Genomic DNA, 18,316 nt, shown 5'->3' on the forward strand with positions numbered 1-18,316 from the left:
CATCCCTTTCTTTATGCATGCTAATATTCTGCTGGCTTTGGAAGCTGCCGCTTGACATTGCATGCTGTTGCCTAATCTATCATCAACCAAGACTCCCAGATCTTTCTCCATTTTTGATTCCCCCAAGGGTTCCCCTCCTAAAGTGTATTGTGCTTTTATGTTTTTAGTCCCCAAGTGCAAAACCTTACACTTCTCCACATTAAACCTCATTTGCCATGTCGTTGCCCACTCCGTTATTTTGTCCAGGTCATTTTGTAGGATATCTGCTTCATGCTGTGATATCTGCTTCTATCCTATTGACTATCCTAATTTGCAAGATTTTTCTCAAACCGCATTAAATTAGTCTCATTGGTTTTACTCGATTCCTTGTGATATATACCGGAGGTGGCAGGCTTAGGAAGTAAAAGTAAGTGACTAAACTGTGAATAGAAAAAGAGGTGTGCGAACCAATAAAAGTGCGTGTAAAAGCAGCACTGTGAATGGTGATAAATGCAAAAGAATGAGTAACATAAAAAATAAGTTACAAAAGTGCGCTAATATAAACCAAGAGAACAAAAATGTTCATATAAGTGACATCAAAGAATGAATAAATCATTAGTTTAAATGAGACTTTTTCATCCAGAAGAAAGCATTCCTAAAAATCTTAAAAGTCTTTCCAGGAAAACCAACTGATGAATGATGAGTGTTGAAGGGTGGGTGATAAAGGATGAGTGAGTTAACCTCTTCCCAGCAACCAATCCGTAAACGTGACTTGTGACAAAAAATAAAATTTTGTGATACACCCGGTGATGTGCGTGGACTCTTACCACATATGAGAGAGATGTGAACGTATAGCATGGTACCGAGGAATCCAATGGATCAGCCAGATGGGATGGGATCTCAATTTGGATGGATGGATCACCGACTTCCCGGTTTTGGGGATCTAAAGGCTTCCGGGGATGAGGATGCCACAAGGAGATCACGCCAAAGAAAAAAAGGGGCTAATAGTGCATTACCTCCGGATTTTATTGATAAAAACAGAGTGAAAACACTTACAAGATCCAAAACGATAACAGCATATATTTGATGTAGTCGCGGTCGCCTGCAGTACAATCCGGGACTTGCAACATCACGGCTAGCTACCCCGCACACTTTTGTAACTTATTTTATATGTTACTCATTCTTTTGCAAAAGTAAGTGACTACTCTTGCCTTTTACTGTAACTTTTTTAGAGGGAAAAAGATGCCTACTGTAGTAGCACATAATGTGTTTTTCTTTCTCCCTTTCACTAGCGCCTTTAGTGCATCCCTTACTTTGAAATTAAACTGAATCCCTTACTTTGACAACACTGAAGAAATGACACTTTGCTACAATGTAAAGTAGTGAGTGTACAGCTTGTATAACAGTGTACATTTGCTGTCCCTTCAAAATAACTCAACACACAGCCATTAGTGTTGAAACAGCTAACAAAAAAAGTGAGTACACCCCTAAGAGAAAATGTGCAAATTGGGCCCAATTAGTAATTTCCCTCCCCGGTGTCATGTGACTCATTAGTGTTACAAGGTCTCAGGTGTGAATGGGGAGCAGGTGTGTTAAATTTAGTGTCATCACTCTCACTCTCTCATACTGGTCCCTGGACATTCAACATGGCACCTCATGGAAAAGAACTCTCTGAGGATGTGAAAAAAAGAATTGTTGCTCTACATAAAGATGGCCTAGGTTTTAAGACGATTGCCAAGACCCTAAAACTGAGCTGCAGCACGGTGGCCAGGACCATACAGCTTTTTACCAGGACAGGTTCCACTCCGAACAGGCCTCGCCATGGTTGACCAAAGAAGTTGAATGCACGTGCTCAGCATCATATCCAGAGGTTGTCTTTGGGAAATAGACATATGAGTGCGCTGCCAGCATTGCTGCAGAGGTTGAAGGGGTGGAAGGTCAACCTGTCAGTGTTCAGACCATACACCACACACTCCATCAAATTGGTCTGCATGGCTGTCATTTGTTTCATGTGCATTGCTCTTCCATGTGTTCTTTGCTATGAAGGGCAGTTATAGGTGGGGGCAGAGGCCATTTTCTTTGTTGTTAATGTGTACTGGTGAATGGACATACTGAATGCCTTTGCTGTAATACCATCAGCTGGGCTTCCATTATGCCCCCAATTACCTTTCAGGAGGGATGGGCCACCTCCAGGCTCACCTGCCCCCTATCTATCCATTAGCTTGCATGTGCTTCCACTGTGAAGACTCTTATAAATTCATTAGAGCTAGGACTGCAGGTAACACAGGGAGCCGTGGAGTGGCCCTGCAGCTTACACATGCGTTTGCAAATGTGAGCTAACTAAACCCCTGTTTTGACGCAAACTGTTAGACAGGTTAATTTGGTTGGTAAGCAGACTGGTTGGCAAATTGAACTAGAAGTTTTATTTTTGTTTGTTTCATGGCTGTCATCCCAAAAGGAAGCCTCTTCTAAAGATGTTTCACAAGAAAGCCAGCAAACAGTTTGCTGAAGACAAGCAGACTAAGGACTTGAATTACTGGAACCATGACCTGTGGTCTGATGAGACCAAGATAAACTTATTTCGTTCAGATGGTGTCAAGCGTGTGTGGTGGCACCCAGGTGAGGAGTACAAAGACAAGTATGTCTTGCCTACAGTCAAGCATGGTGGTGGGAGTGTCATGGTCTGGGGCTGCATGACTGGGGAGCTACAGTTCATTGAGGGAACCATAAATGCCAACATGTACTGTGACATACTGAAGCAGAGCATGATCCCCTCTCTTCGGAGACTGGGCCGCAGGGCAGTATTCCAACATGATAACAACCCAAAACACACCTCCAAGACAACCACTGCCTTGCTAAAGAAGCTGAGGGTAAAGGTAATAGACTGGCCAAGCATGTCTCCAGACCTAAACCCTATTGAGCATCTGTGGGGCATCCTCGAACGGAAGGTAGAGGAGCGCAAGGTCTTTAATATCCACCAGCTCTGTGATGCCATCATGGAGGAGTGGAAGAGGACTCCAGTGGCAACCTGTGCAGCTCTGGTGAACTCCATGCCCAAGAGGGTTAAGGCAGTGCTGGAAAATAATGGTGGCCACACAAAATATTGACACTTTGGGCCCAATTTGGACATTTTCACTTAGGGGTGTACTCACTTTTGTTGCCAGCGGTTTAGACATTAATGGCTGTGTGTTGAGTTATTTTGAGGGGACAGCAAATTTACACTGTTATACAAGCTGTACACTCACTACTTTACATTGTAGAAAAGTGTCATTTCTTCAGTGTTGTCACATTAAAATATATAATAAAATATTTGCAAAAATGTGAGGGGTGTACTCACTTTTGTGAGATACTGTATGTGCACCTTTTTTACCTTTTCATAAAACTTCTTAAGCTATACTGAGATCATCAGGGGTGCTGCTAACAGTTTCTTTGTTCTTTTTTATGTCAGACATGATTGTAGTTTTAATATTTCTTTATATGTACTACACAAATGCAATTCCTCAGTTCGAATTTACTTGTTAACCACTTAAGCCCCGGAAGATTTTACCCCCATTCCGACCAGGGGGTATTTTGCGATTCGGCACTGCGTGAATTTAACGCACAATTGCGCGGTCGTACGACGCTGTACCTAAACGAATTTGACGTCCTTTTTTTCCCACAAACAGAGCTTTCTTTTGGTGGTATTTGATCACCTGTGCGATTTTTTGATCACGCGCTATAAACAAAAAAAGAGCGTCAATTTTGCAAAAATAGCAATATTTTTCACATTTTTTTATATGAAATTCCCCCAAAAAAAAATGTAAAAATCAAAATTTTTAAAAATTTTCGGCCAATTTATTTTATGCTACCTATGTTTGGTAAAAAAAATCGCAAAAAGCGTATTTTGATTGGTTTGCGCAAAAGTTATTGCGTTTACTAACAAAGGGAAAGATTTTTGTCATTTTTGTTGTTTTTTTTTTTAACGCGTAATGGCGGCGATCTGCGATTTTTTTTGCGGTACTGCGACATTGCGGCGGACAGATCGGACCCTTGACTGACATTTTTGACACTTTTGGGGTTACCAGTGACATTTCTACAGTAATCAGTGCTATACATATGCACTGTTACTGTAAAAATACACTGGTAGTGAAGGGGTTAACTTTATTTGGAAGGGAGGGGCTGTGTGTGTCCCTAGGGGCGTGGTTTCTACTGTGATTGGCTGTGGCTCTAGCTGTAAGGACACTGATCAACGGATCTACATACCAGATCCGTTTTATCAGTGTCTTTGCAGCGAGGAGAATGACAGGCAGTTTGTTTACACAAGCTGCCTGACATTCTCCCTCTCCCCTGCCGATCGCCGAGTGACCGGCGGACATCGGGTCCGCTGGTCACACGCGCGGGGGGGTCCGTGACCACGCGGGAGCGGGAGCGCGCCCCGGGGGGCGCGCGCTCGCTCCCTAGACCCTCACAAGCAAGCAACGTAGCCCTACGTTAGTTTGCCTGTGAGGGGCTGACCGCCGACGTAGATAGTCGTGCGGCGGTCGGCAAGTGGTTAATATTGTTGTGAATGCTGCTCTGCTTAAAGCCCTAAGGAGTTTATCTAAAACAAAAAAAATAAAAAATCTGCGAAAGCAACATTACTTCCCCTTCATGCGATGTGTCTAATGTGCTTCTGGATCCTCCTTTTTTCGAAGGATGGCTTCTCCCCACTCCTGCCTTTTTACCCTTTCAGTGCTGTGGGGGTTTAAAGAACTGAAGGGTTGTCAGTCTCTGAATGCAATGACTGGAGGACAGGCAGATGATTGCTAGGTCTGTCCCCTGCATCCATAGATCATGTTTTATTCATGGAAACTGTAGTAACGACTTCTATGAATGGATCAGCTGGGTGGAAAGAGCGGGCATGGTCAGCCACCCTTGATGAGAACTGGTGACAGCCCCTCAGTTCTAATCAGGGCTTTGTTTCAGCTGGAACTTGGTGGAACTCAGTTCCACCACCTCTGGCTTGGGCCCTCTGCTCTCTGCTCACCGCTATTACTTGTAAACACAGAAGTCTGGCTTCTGTGTTTACAAGTGACAATTTGTCTCCAAACGGCTCCCACAGAGCTGATATCCTGAGTAGCTTCTACTGAGTGCAGGATGGGTACAAGTAAGACATGGGGAAGATGGTGGAACTTAGAAGAAAGGAGAATATGGGGGCAGTGGAAAGGAGATTGCAAGCAGAGGTCAGAACTGAAAAAGTGTGAGATGTGAATAGGTGATGGTAGAGGTAAGCAGGTGATGTAGAGGTAAGCAGCTGTAAAAGAAGGCTGAATTCTGCACTCTGTGGGTAGTGCGCCCCTGAACTCTGCACTATGTATGTAGTGCACCCTCAAACTCTGCACATAGTGCACCCCTGAACTCTGCACTCTATGTGTAGTGCACCCCTGAACTCTGCACTATGTACATAGTGCACCCCTGAACTCTGCACCCTGTGTGTTTAACACCCCCCAAACTCTGCACTCTGTACATAGTGCACCCCTGAACTCTGCACTACGTACGTAGCGCACCCCTGAACTCTGCGCCCTGTGTGTTTAACACCCCCCAAACTCTGCACTCTGTACATAGTGCACCCCTGAACTCTGCACTATGTACGTAGCGCACCCCTGAACTCTGCGCCCTGTGTGTTTAACACCCCCCAAACTCTGCACTCTGTACGTAGTGCCCTCCTGGTATTTAATGCCCCATTTAAGACCCTTCCATTGTTGGTAAAATGTGACCACATCCACTATTTGTTTCCATTTAGAGGATGTGTGTGGGGGTGGGGTGGGGGTTCGTAGTTGAGTTCCTGCACCTATTTCTGAAAAAAAAAAAGCCCTGGTTCTAATAATCCAGATGACTGTCGCTTCCTTAACCATAAATCTCAAAATAAATGATAGTCTCCTCTGGGCTGGAATGATGCTGTACTTATCCATTTTAACGTTTGTAATATACCAAGCTAATTAAATAGATGAAACCTTCATTACCTGTATTTTTCATTTTCAATGTACTTCCAAAATTTGTCAATATAACAAAAACCAGACCTGGACATTTTTTTTTTTTCTTTTCACAACACACAATATATGTTGTTGTGCATTGCAGTGCAGATCTATTGGTACCTACTGTACGGTGTCTGGAAAGTATAAGCAAGGGTTATAGCCACTCTAATGTGTCTTCGGATGGTGTAAGCAAGGCTTAGAACCTCTGATTTTTTTATCACTGTACTGTGCAAGAGATTTGTTCTCTATTCTCTCTTACATAGTTAGTCAGGTTGAAAAAAGACACAAGTCCATCTGGCTCGACCAATAAAAAACAAAAAACAGTAAAGAAAACCCAACCATACAATACTATATACACAATCTTATACCCACAGTTGATCCAGAGGAAGGCGAAAAAAATCCAGCAAAGCATGATCCAATTTGCTACAGCAGGGGAAAAAATTCCTTCCTGATTCCCCGAGAGGCAATCGGATATTCCCTGGATCAACTTTACCTATAAATATTAGTACCCATTTATATTATGTACACCCAGGAAAGAATCCAGGCCTTTTTTAAAGAAATCTAGTGAGCTGGCCAGAACCACCTCTGGAGGGAGTCTAATCCACATTATCACAGCTCTTACGGTGAAGAAACCTTTCCGTATTTGGAGACAAAATCCTCTAGATGTAAAGAGTGCCCCCTTGTCCTCTGTGTTGACCTTAAAGTGAATAACTCAACACCAAGTTCACTATATGGACCCCTTATGTATTTATACATGTTGATCAGAACCCTATTCTGGTTGATCATTTTCACTAGGACTGAAAAAGGAAAAAAAAGGAAAAAATTTGGAGTGGTTGCCAAAACTTTAATAGAGGTAAAATCTTCTAAATAAGGACAATTTTCCCAGTAGTAGATGCTTAGTTTGGAGAACATTTTCCATACTTTGTAGTGACTTCCTCTTACTTCCTGTTGTGCCTCGACACCGGAATTTGACTTATTCAAAACCTTTTTGGCTTTACTTTACTTTAATTCATGCCATGGGGCATAGTGTAATTCATGCCATGGGGCATAGTGTAATTCATGCCATGGGGCATAGTGTTAAAGGTTTGAAGGTGAAAGGGTTAGGCAGAACCTGCTGTGTTCTACCTAACATCGGGAGCTGTCTGGATCTAGTAACATCAGGAACTTTCAGGATCTAGTAAAGTGTGTTCTTGAAAAACTGCTTTAAAAGCTCACGTAGAATCTGAAAATGTGGCTGATTTGAATAAGTCTGAAAAAAAAAAAAAATTATTTTACGTGTAAAAAAAAAATATTTTTTACGTCTTCATTTTAGGCCAACATGTATTCTGCTACATGTTTTTGGTAAAAAAAAATCCCAATAAGCGTATATTAATTGGTTTGCGCAAAACTTATCGCGTCTACAAACTATGGGATATTTTTATGGAATTTGTATATTTTTTTACTAGTAATGGTGGCGATCAGCAATTTATAGTGGGACTGCGACATTGCAGTGAAAAAAAACGGACACTAAGTGACACATTTAACACTTTTTTTGGGGACCAGTAACACTAATGCAGTGATCAGTGCTAAAAAAAGAAAGACTGTCACTATACTAATTATACTGACAGGGAAGGGGTTAACATCAGGGGTGATCAAAGGGTTAAATGTGTTCCCTGGAAGTGCTTGCTAACTGTGTGTGGGGTGCTTTGACTGGGGGAAGACAGAGATCAGGTTTCCTGCTTGGCAGAAACATGGGATCTCCATCTTCCCCTCTCACAGAATGGAAATCGGCCTTGTTTACATGGGCAGACCGCCGTTCTGCCTCTCTAGGGAACAATCCCCAGGTGCCGGCGACCATGGGGCCCATCTGACCCACTGATTGTCTCCTGCTGTGTCCAATCACAGCGGGAGCGGATCACCGGTGGCGCACATGTGGGCCCCAGACCCGAAAATAAAGATGATATACAGGTACGTAATTTCACGCTGAAGGGCTGCCCTGCCACAGTACATGTACGTTGGGCAGTTCGGAAGTGGCTAATGAAGATAGGGTTGTGGACCACCGTTATCCAAGTACACATTATACATTCAAGTCCTTGTGCTCTTGCAGTTGGGTAAAACGGAAGCATGACCCGCTTGGGATATTATTCAGAAAAATAAAAAAAAAGTATAGCAGTGATATGCATTAAACAGACTCACCAAATTTGCGTCCTAGGTATCTCAGGATGGCGTTGCTCTGATATAGAACAAAGTCTCCATCGCTGAACTGAGGCAACTGACCAAACACCTGTGAAAGATTATGTCAGATTTAGGGGAAAACTTCACTTGTGGCTCAACAGTCCCATAAACAAAAGAAAATCAGTCATTCCCAACACTGCTTTTATGTTGGTGGAACCTTGGTGAAAAACTTCCACCCACACCAATGCTCTCTACACTATTTCTTAGCTTTCCCAGAGGTCCTTTCTAAAACAGTGCTTGTCAACTAGCGTTCCTCCTGAGGTTACTAGGGGCTCCTTGAGAAATGGGCAATTTCTGCCTCCTCAGATAAGTTCCCAATGACACCATTGTTCTTTTTAGCTATCTGTAAGGGGGTAATTCTTCTCAATGATGTCAAGAGTAAGGAGCATTCTTCCCACTGACTGTCACACTAATGTGTCATGTGTTGTGGATCTTTTAATTTTTAGCAGGGGTTCCCCGAGACCAGAAATTTATTTCAAGGGTTCCTCTGTTTTGAAAAGGTTGAGAAAGGCTGTTTTAAGATATTTGATACTGTGACGGTACTCACCATCACTGGGAGTGAAAGACAGATACTTAATGGTTTGGATTGCTTCAAGAGGGACAGTAATATTTGTCAGCAATATCTCTCAAGAAATATGAAGATTTAATCTCCCTTTACACTGTGAGACCTATAGCCTGTTGCCATGAAGTCTGACTCCTAAATAATCATAGCAATACGTAGATGTATATTCCATGTACTTCAATGTAGGAAACAGACAGACTGTGATTGGCAGTCTTGTCCTATTGTCTATCTATTGAAGTGGAATGTGGACAGTCTGCCTGTCCCATTGTTAAATGTTAATGAGCCCACATTGTTCTGTCCAGATGGCTAGATAATTAGTTCAGGTTAATTCTGTTTCTGTATACAAATTCATCTGCATATGATAATGTAATCCAGGCAACCTCTGACCTGTGTGTGGTAATATGATCAGGAGGGGGAGGTCCATGCTGTATATAAATTCTGTGTGACTGTTCAATAAAGAGTGTTTCCAGTACAAGCTAAGTTGTTGGCTAGCTTTGTATGAGGGAGGCTGGAAAATCTGGTATATGTGTTCAAGTCGTATACTGACGGAAGCCCACAAACACAATGTGGGTCATCGGTTCTGTTACAAATACGTCATAGGCATTACAGTCATCTTACACTTCTGCTGGAATAGTAGGTAGGGGATCATCTATTGTCTCAGTGTGCCTCAAGTAAAAAGTTTTAAAACAAACTTACTGCTTCTTTCTTCAGGGGACATTTTCCAGCAAACCAATCAGATAGCTGTATCACATCCTCAGTCCACTTAGCTCCATTATCAGCCAAGAGCAGACGAATGGGTTCCCCTCTTCCTATTGGTAATCAATACAGTTTAAATACTTTACTTTTTTAAAAGTAATCACATTGAAACACAGTAATGAATGAGTTCTGGGAATTGAAACAAACACAACATTATTAAAGTGGCTATAAACCCCCATTCATGACATTTGAACCAAGCACATATACTGTGCAGTGTTTACTTCTCTCTCTCCAAAGTACTAAGTGTTGTTTCTCTCTAGTGCTTCGTTCCTCTGTTATCAGCATAAGTCACTTCTGAGAAGTTTTCCCAACACATGAGATAAAGTTTGTGTCGAGGAGGAAGATAAGCACACGACTTGTCTATTCAGAATGTTCCTTTGTTCCTCTGCCTATGTGGAAAGGGAGGGGGTCAGCTCTCACATAGTGTATAAGAGCTCTAACTGCAGTTTTCCACCCTCTCCTCTGTACTCCTCACATAAAAAAGATTTTTATCACAAATGTGCACTTTTGAAGGGATTTAGACAAGAGAAGACTGCAAAAAAAAAAAAAAAACAAGTAAAACCTATGTAGGAGGATTTGTTTAATCTCTGTGTATCATCTGGGGCTCTTTACTTCACTGGGTATGTGAGGGTTTACAACCACTATAAAATACTCAAAGCAAAACTAAAAACTTTTTTTTTTCATCTTGGATGGATATATGTATATAGCCCAGTCTTCCTCAATAGGGTTCAATATTGAGTTGGCCCATCCTTTGCAACTTTAACAGCTTCAACTCTTCTTGGAAGGCTGTCCACAAAATTTAGTTTAGGAGTTTGTCTATGGGAATGTTTGACCATTCTTCCAGAATCGTATTAGTAAGGTCAGCAACTGATGTGGACCACAAGGCCTGGCTCTTAGTCTCCCTTCTATTTCATCCCAAAGGTGTTCAATCGGGTTGAGGTCAGGACTGTGTGCAGGCCAGTCAAGTTCCTCCACACCAAACTCGCTCATCCATGTCTTTATGGACATTGTTTGTGCACTGGTGTGCAGTCATGTTGGAACAGGAAGGGGCCATCCCCAAACTGTTCCTACAAAGTTAGGAGCATGAAATTGTCCAAAATGTCTTGGTATGCTGACACCTTAAGTGTTCCACCTTAAGCTTTGTTTACTGGTCTAAATCATTTGGTGGAGGGGGGATTATGGTGTGGGATTCTTTTTCAGGAGTTGGCAATGGGAGTGTGTCTATGGGAGAGTTCCCTTCACTGGAGCTACACTCCTAAACCTTGTGGACAGTCTTCCAAGAAGTGTTGAAGCTGTTATGGCTGCAAAGGGTGTGCCAACTCAATATTGAACCCTACAGACTAATGCTGACCATACACGCACAGAATTTCGGCCGAAAATGGACGTTTTAGGAAAGATCGTTCGAAAATCGAGCCGTTGGTGAACACAAGTTTACCGACGATTTTGATCATGTACCCAGCTAATGTCGATGGATCCATAGCGAAAACTTTTATTGTTTCAACAAATGTTTATACGTGTATATGGTAAAATTGAAATGAAAATAATATTCTGACTCATATTGCGCATGTTATCGAACGATCATTTTGATCATGAAAACGATTCGCTTTTGACCGACGAATAATCGTTCAGTCTGCAAACGGCCGAAATTCTGTGCGTGTATGGCTAGCATAAGACTCTTCTGAGAAGGCTGTCCAGAATGTTTAAAATTGTGTCTAAATTAGCCCTCCAGCTGTTGCAGAACTACAAGTACCAGCATGCCTCTGCCTATGGGAGTCATGCTCGTAACTGTCAGCCTTGAAATGCCCCCTGGGAATTGTAGTTCTGCAACAGCTGGAGGGTCAACAGTTTGAGACCCCTGGTCTAAGGGAATGTTTGACTATTCTTCCAGAAGAGCATTTGTGAGGTCAGGCACTGGTGTTGGACGAGAAGGCCTGGCTCGCAGTCTCCACTCAAATTCATCCTAGAAGTATTGGGACGCCTGCTTTTAGGCGCACATGAACTTTAATGGCATCCCAGTCTTAATCCATGGGGCTCAATATTGAGTCAGGCCCACCCTTTGCAGCTATAACAGCTTTAACTCTTCTGGAAAGGCTGTCCACAAGGTTTAGGAGTGTGTCTATGGGAATGTTTGACCATTCTTCTAAAAGCACATTTGTGAGGTCAAGCACTGATGTTGGACGGGGAGGCTTGACTCGCAGTCTCCACTCTAATTCATCCTAAAGGTGTTCTTTCAGATTGAGGTCAGAAATCTGTGCAGGCCAGTCAAGTTCCTCCACCCCAAACCCACTCATCCAAGTCTTTATGGACCTTGCTTTGTGCACTGGTGCCCAGTCATGTTGGAACAGGAAGGGGCCAAACCCAAACTGTTCTCAAAATGTTGGTAGCATGAAATTGTCCAAAATGTCTTGGTATTCTGATGCCTTAAGAGTGCCCTCCACTGAAACTAAGGGGCCAAGCCCAACCCCTGAAAGGCAAACCCACACCATAATTAATCCCCCCTCCACCAAATGATTTGGACCAGTGCACAAAGCAAGGTCCATACAGACATGGATGTGCGAGTTTGGGGTGGAGGAACTTGACTGGCCGGCGCAGGGTCCTGACCTCAACCTAAGAGAACACATTTGGGATGAATTAGAGAGCAGACTGCGAGCCAGACCCTCTCGTCCAACATCAGTGCCTGACCTCACAAATGTACTTTTGGAAGAATGGTCAAACATTCCCATAGACACACTCCTAAACCTTGTGGACAGCCTTCCCAGAAGAGATGAAGCTGTTATAGGGTGGGCTAATGTTGAACCCTACAGACTAAGACTGGGATGCCATATTGAAGTTCATGTGTATGTAAAGGCAGGTGTCCCAATACTTTTGGTTTTATATATATATATATATATATATATATATATATATATATATATATATACACACATATATGTACGTGTGTGTGTGTGTGTGTGTGTGTATATATATATATATATATATATACATATATATAATTGTATAAGCTATTTGGGTATGGTAGCCTGTACAAGGTATATGAAAGATAAACTAATAGGAAATCATTTACTTACCTTTCAGTGGGAAATAAGTTAAAACAAATCCAGACACTGCAATACAAGAAAAAAATAAAGGAACTAGATTATTAAACATGCCATGGATATGTAAATCTAGGGACTTTACTATAGGCAGTGTATTCAGTACTTCTGTGATCTGCTGACTATATCTTGGTGCCCCACACGGGAGTGTCACTACTAGTGACTGCATGTTGTAATAGCATCCTGATGATTTTGAGATTCACTTTATGGACTGTAAATTTAATTTGCAGCCCCTTTGCTTGAGGTAATTGTAGCCGTATTAGTGCACTTGCGACAGAGACAATTGAGTACTGTCCGTGATACTTTTTTTATTTACACTAACATACAATTTTCCAGGACAAGCTTTCGGGGTATGTCCCCTTCATCAAACAATTTGATGAAGGGGACATACCCCGAAAGCTTGTCCTGAAAAATTGTATGTTAGTGCAGCCCCTTTGCAAAGAGAACTAAAATCTTTTAGGAAGGGGCTGCCGGAGTCTCTTTTTGGCCAGTAGATTAAAGATTAAAGATTAAAATGGAATTCCAATGGAATTCCAGGCAAAACCTAACTAGCTTAAAACTGTCCCCTTCCCCTCCTAACACCTATGCTACCTAACCTGAGTGAGATAGCTAGAACAATGGATTTGTCTGGACAGCCGCACTCCAATGCAAATATTTTTTGAAAAAAAGGCTAAAAATACCACAGCATGCAGAGGTACAGATCAACGAGCTGACGCGTTTCACACTACTAACAGTGCTTAACTGCTTCCCGACTGCGGCAGGGTGTCCCTCCTGTGCGAACCGACGTAGGTATATGGTCGCGTGCCTGCAGCGGGGACTCCGATGCGCGGGTCAGGTGGCTAAGATTGACCCTGGGCACCTGCGATCGCTCCCCGCTGAGAGAGAACGGTCAGCTGTTGTAAACACAACTGACCCTCCTTCTCCCTGGAATGATCACAGAGCACCTGTGATCCTTCTATATAGGAAGACAGGTCTCTGTGATAATTTCACAAGCCCTGCCCCCATACAGTTAGAAACACGCCCCTAGGTACACATTTAACCCCTTGATCACTTACTGTGTTAACCCCTTCCCTGCCAGTGTCATTATTACAATAACAGTGTATATTTTTAGCACTGATTACTGTAGTAATGTCACTGGTCCCCCCAAAAGTGTAAAAAATGTCAGGGGTCCGATCTGTCTGCTGCAATGTCGCAGTCCCGCTAAAAATCGCAGATGGATTTACTAGTAAAAAAAAAAAACAATAAAAATTACAAAACTTTACCGTAGTTAGTAGACGTGATAACATTTGAGCAAACCAATCAAAATACGCTTATTGCGATTTTTTTTTTTTACCAAAAATATGTAGCAGATAACAAATTGACTTAAAATGTTAAAACAACTTTGATTTTTACATTTTTTTTTTTTTTTTTTGGCAGAATGTGAAAAATATTGTTTTCTTTTTTCAAAATTGTTCTTTTTTTGTTTATAGTGCAAAAAATAACAATAGCAGAGGTGATCAAATACCACCAAAAGAAAGCTCTATTTGTTAGAGAAAAAGGACATCAATTTTATTTGGGTTCAGCGTCGCACGACCGCACAATTGTCCATTAAATTAATGCAGTGCCGAATCGCAAAATATGGCCTGGTCATTAAGGGGGAAAAATCTTCCGGTCCAGAAGTGGTTAAGCACTGTTAGTTGTGTGAAACGCGTCAGCTGTTTTATCTGTACCTCTGCATGCTGGGGTATTTTTATCCTCTTTTTCAATAAATATTTGCATTGGAGTGCGGCTGTCCAGACAAATCCTTTGTTCTACATGGCTTGCACATTGAGTCTGCACCCTGCACCTGTGCTGCTATTCTGAGGATTATTGAAGGAGCTTCCACCTGGAGCGGGTTGTGTTCTCTCTTGCGTGAGATAGATGTTTATCCTTACCTATAATCAGGCCACTTAAGTCTGGTTACGTGATCTGGCTCCCCTGTGTCAACCAGCATAGTTGCAGAGGAGAGAAGGGAGTGTAGACAACAGATGGGCCATTGAAGTCTTTGGGTGATGTCCCATTCCCAGGCATTACCAGCCATTGTCAGAGCTCACCTCTTCTTCCCTGCAGCTAGCACTGGCTGCCGCAGAGGAGATCAGAGCAGCCTGAGAATAGGTATGTACAATTCTTTCTTAGGACTGGTTCACAGTAGTGCAGAGAGCTGCGTTTTTCTATGGAAGACATTTTCAGATCTCTGCAAGGACACACAGAAAACAATGATTTTCTGTGTGCCCTGTTCCCATTTCCACATTAATGGGCAGAGCAGTGTTGAAAATGCAACCAACCTGTCTGCAATTTTCTGCAGCCGTCTGTGTGACCCTGTGTTTCTGTGCATGGCTGATAAGCAGCAATGCATAGAAATTAATGGATTGTCACTTCCAATAAAGTTTCGAAAAAAAAAAGAAGAGGGGAGACAATGCATGCATTGTAAAAACGCAAGGTACTGTCCCCCATCTGTGGTCACTACCTGCAGAGAAAAACAGAATCCGCCCTTACACAGGTTAGTTAGAATAGGTGTTAGGAGGGCAAAGGGAATCGTTTTAAGGCTAAATAGGGTTTGCCCAAAACTCTACTTTAATGGTGAGAACCTTGACCTTGAACCAGAAGGAATCTACATAGCGCCAGTGGTGTATTTAGGTTTTGTGCTGCCCTAGGCCTGACTAAGTTTGTGCACCCCCTAATTTAAATATGACCTACCCCTTCCTGTAAAGGCCACACCCCTGCCTGTTTATGACCTGCCCTGTCAGCTGTACACCACAGACCACAACCACAGTCTATTAGTGCCCATCACCGTAGCCTCATCAGTTCCCACAAGTTCAGCCTCATCAGTGCCCATCAGTGCCTCCTCATTACTGCCCATCAGTGCAGCCTCATCAGTGCAGCATATCAGCGTGGACTCATCAGTGACCCTCAGTACAGCCCAATCAGTGGCCACCAGTGTAGCCTATCAGTGCCCATTCATACCGGCAGGTAGCAGTGTGACTGCTTTATGGGGGTGCCAGACTGATAGGTGTATTATTCCCCTGAAGAAGCTGCGTGAGCACGCAGCGTAACGCGTAGGGCAGAGCACCAGAAGTGACGTAGCGGTGAACGGACATACACAGTTCCGCAGCGATTGAGCGCATTTGAAGCGAAAGTTTATGTGAGTGTTATTCTTTTTATCCTAATAAATTATTCTGGCAATACTTCACTATATTGGCCTATTTACTTTTGAGATTTGGAGGCCCCTTCTAAGACCCTTTAAAATCGAGCCACAGTATAAGGAAGGAAAATGGCAGCCAGCCCCCCTAGAGGGCTTCAGAGGAAAAGGAGAGTAAAGAGTTCACACCCTGAGAGATACCATAAGGCTCAATATTAAAGAAAAGGAGGTGAGCGCATAGGACACCTAGTGGTCACGAGCACCGAAGAGCATGGTTTTGAATTTTAGGAGGAAGATTTTGATCACTGTCATCACTATTTTTGGACACTTAAGCACTTCTAATACACGAAGACACTTTTAAGCACGTATGCACCTTTAAAGCGCGGTACTCCTCCCCCTGATAACTTACTTGTAGTGTGTGGTTACCTATAATAGTACCTGCAGCATTAAAGGTTTTACAACATATACAGGACAGCGCGAAAATTACACACCCTTGCATTCTAAATTTTTCATATACAGGGATGGAGACCAAAAGCATGACCTGCTTGTGTCTCATTTAAAGTCCTAAATAGTTTATGAAATCAGGGATGGAGGCGCTGTGCTTTACAGGCTGGTACCTCATGTGTTTACACTGCATCTACCAAAGGGGATGGAGGTGTATGCTTCTCAGCTAGTCCATTTCAGTTTGTACCATTGCTACAACACAGCTAATTAGAGCTATGATATATTTAGACCAGTCATTGATGAGAGCAGGTTGGGGGAGGATTGGGCCACCTCCATCCCACCTGTCTCCTATCCATCCATTAGCAACCATGTGCTTCCATTGTGGAGACACTCAAATTTGTTAGTGTTAGGACTGCAAGTAACACAGGGTGCCAGTGAAGGGGCCTTGCAGCTTACACATGCGTTTGCAAATGCGTGTCAACTAAACCCCTGTTTTTTACCTACATCGTGAGACAGGTCTACTTGGTTGGTTGGCAGACTGGTGGGTGAGTACATCAGAATGGGGGCTGTCTGGTTTCCATGCACCTCTCTTAATCCCCTCAATTTTCAGTTTTTCTGATACAGGGATGGAGACGCTAAGCATTACCTGCGTATGCCTCATTTAAAGTCCCAAACAGCCTATATTGTTCATGTAATTTGGGATGGAGGTTTTTCTCTCAATATTGCAGCTTGCACAAACATTTTTAAAATAGTGTTCAATTTTCGAAAATCATAGTCTTTCTGGAGGGGCAAGACTCTCTCCAGATTTCATATCAATTTTCTGCATATTCTGTATTCAGTTGTACTGGCATTCCTTAGGTAAAATTTGACCTGACTGTAGTAAAGCAAGGATAGCTAACAGCCTTAGACAGTTTGGCAAAAGAAGTGAAGATCTACTTACTGTTGCTTGTGAAGCTTGTGTGCTGTCGTCAGAAATTACTGGTGTAGATCTCTCCCTGCTGACTGCTCTATGCTTCAGTGCCAAAGGTTTTTATAGAAAGCAACTACTGCTGAGTCACAGTGATTTTTACTAACAAAAGGCATGAGGGGAGGAACAGAAGCAACTCTGATGGAAAGCAGGCAATGTACTGTTTTTTCCTGCTTTACAGTAGAAATAAAGTGTTAAGACTGGGATAGTTAGATCAGGCTTTCTCAACCTTTTCAACACGGAGGAACCCCTTAAAATAACGTTCCTGTCTCAGGGAACCCCTGATAAAAATTGCAATATCTACAACTCATAATGCATTATTGTGATGGTCATAGGGTAGAATTATAGCTAAAACTATCAAAGGTGTCAATGGGAACCTAACTGAGTGGCAGAAATTGCTGATTGCTCTAGGAACCCCTAGCAACCTCTGGAGGAACCCTAGGGTTCTACGGAACCCTGGTTGAGAAACCCTGAGTTAGATGTTAATTTCCAAGTTTTCTAGACTGTGTACAGAAAACCCAAGTAAATTGTGTCAGTGAACTACTAACGTTATTAAGAAATGAATTAAAGCTCAAATTAAAAGTGCTTCTGTTTTATGGCTAAGGCCTTATGCACATGGACTTTTAGGCCTTGTTCACATCATGGTGGAGCAGAGACATAATGTTTTCTGCATGCGTTCAGCAAGGGGTTCTCTATATGCCCTGCTCATACCTCAACACTAGCATCACGTGCTGATTTTTTTTCTGCGCAGGAATCCGCAACATGTATGCAGGGCCGGTGCTACCACTAGGCGAACTAGGCAGCCGCCTAGGGCGTACTGCCACCTAGGGCGCAGCCATGGCCAGTGCCACATTTTTTTCCTGTCACCTCCTTATCCCCGGTGGATGTCACCTCTAGAGAGGGGGGCAGTGTGTATAGGAAGGGGGGTGTAGGGTTAAAAAGGGGTGTAGCAATAAAGGGGGGCAGTGTGGGCAGGAAGTGGGTTTAGCATTAAAGGGAGATGTAGGGTTAAAGGAGGGCAGTGTGTGCAGTAAGGGAGAGGTAGGGTTAAAGGAGGGCAGTGTGTGCAGTAAGGGAGATGTAGGGTTAAAGGAGGGCAGTGTGTACAGGAAGAGGGGTTTAGGATTCAAGAGGGCAGTGTATACAGGAAGG

General features: G+C 42.9%; 1 protein-coding gene across 1 annotated transcript in view; it reads right to left on the reverse strand.

Moving 5' to 3' along the window:
* Window positions 1-18,316, reverse strand: part of LOC309564343 (glutathione S-transferase P 1-like) — a gene marked incomplete at its 5' end in the record, with an annotated part of 35,135 nt that overhangs the window by 6,238 nt on the left and 10,581 nt on the right. Inside the window, 3 exons of the mRNA XM_082268969.1 lie at window positions 8,148-8,235; window positions 9,445-9,557; window positions 12,573-12,608. Coding sequence (XP_082125095.1) covers window positions 8,148-8,235; window positions 9,445-9,557; window positions 12,573-12,608 — 237 coding nt within the window. The remainder of the gene's footprint in view (window positions 1-8,147; window positions 8,236-9,444; window positions 9,558-12,572; window positions 12,609-18,316) is intronic.

This window comes from Pelophylax lessonae (assembly GCF_965119305.1).
Source record: "Pelophylax lessonae genome assembly, chromosome: 9".
Lineage (NCBI taxonomy): Eukaryota > Metazoa > Chordata > Amphibia > Anura > Ranidae > Pelophylax > Pelophylax lessonae.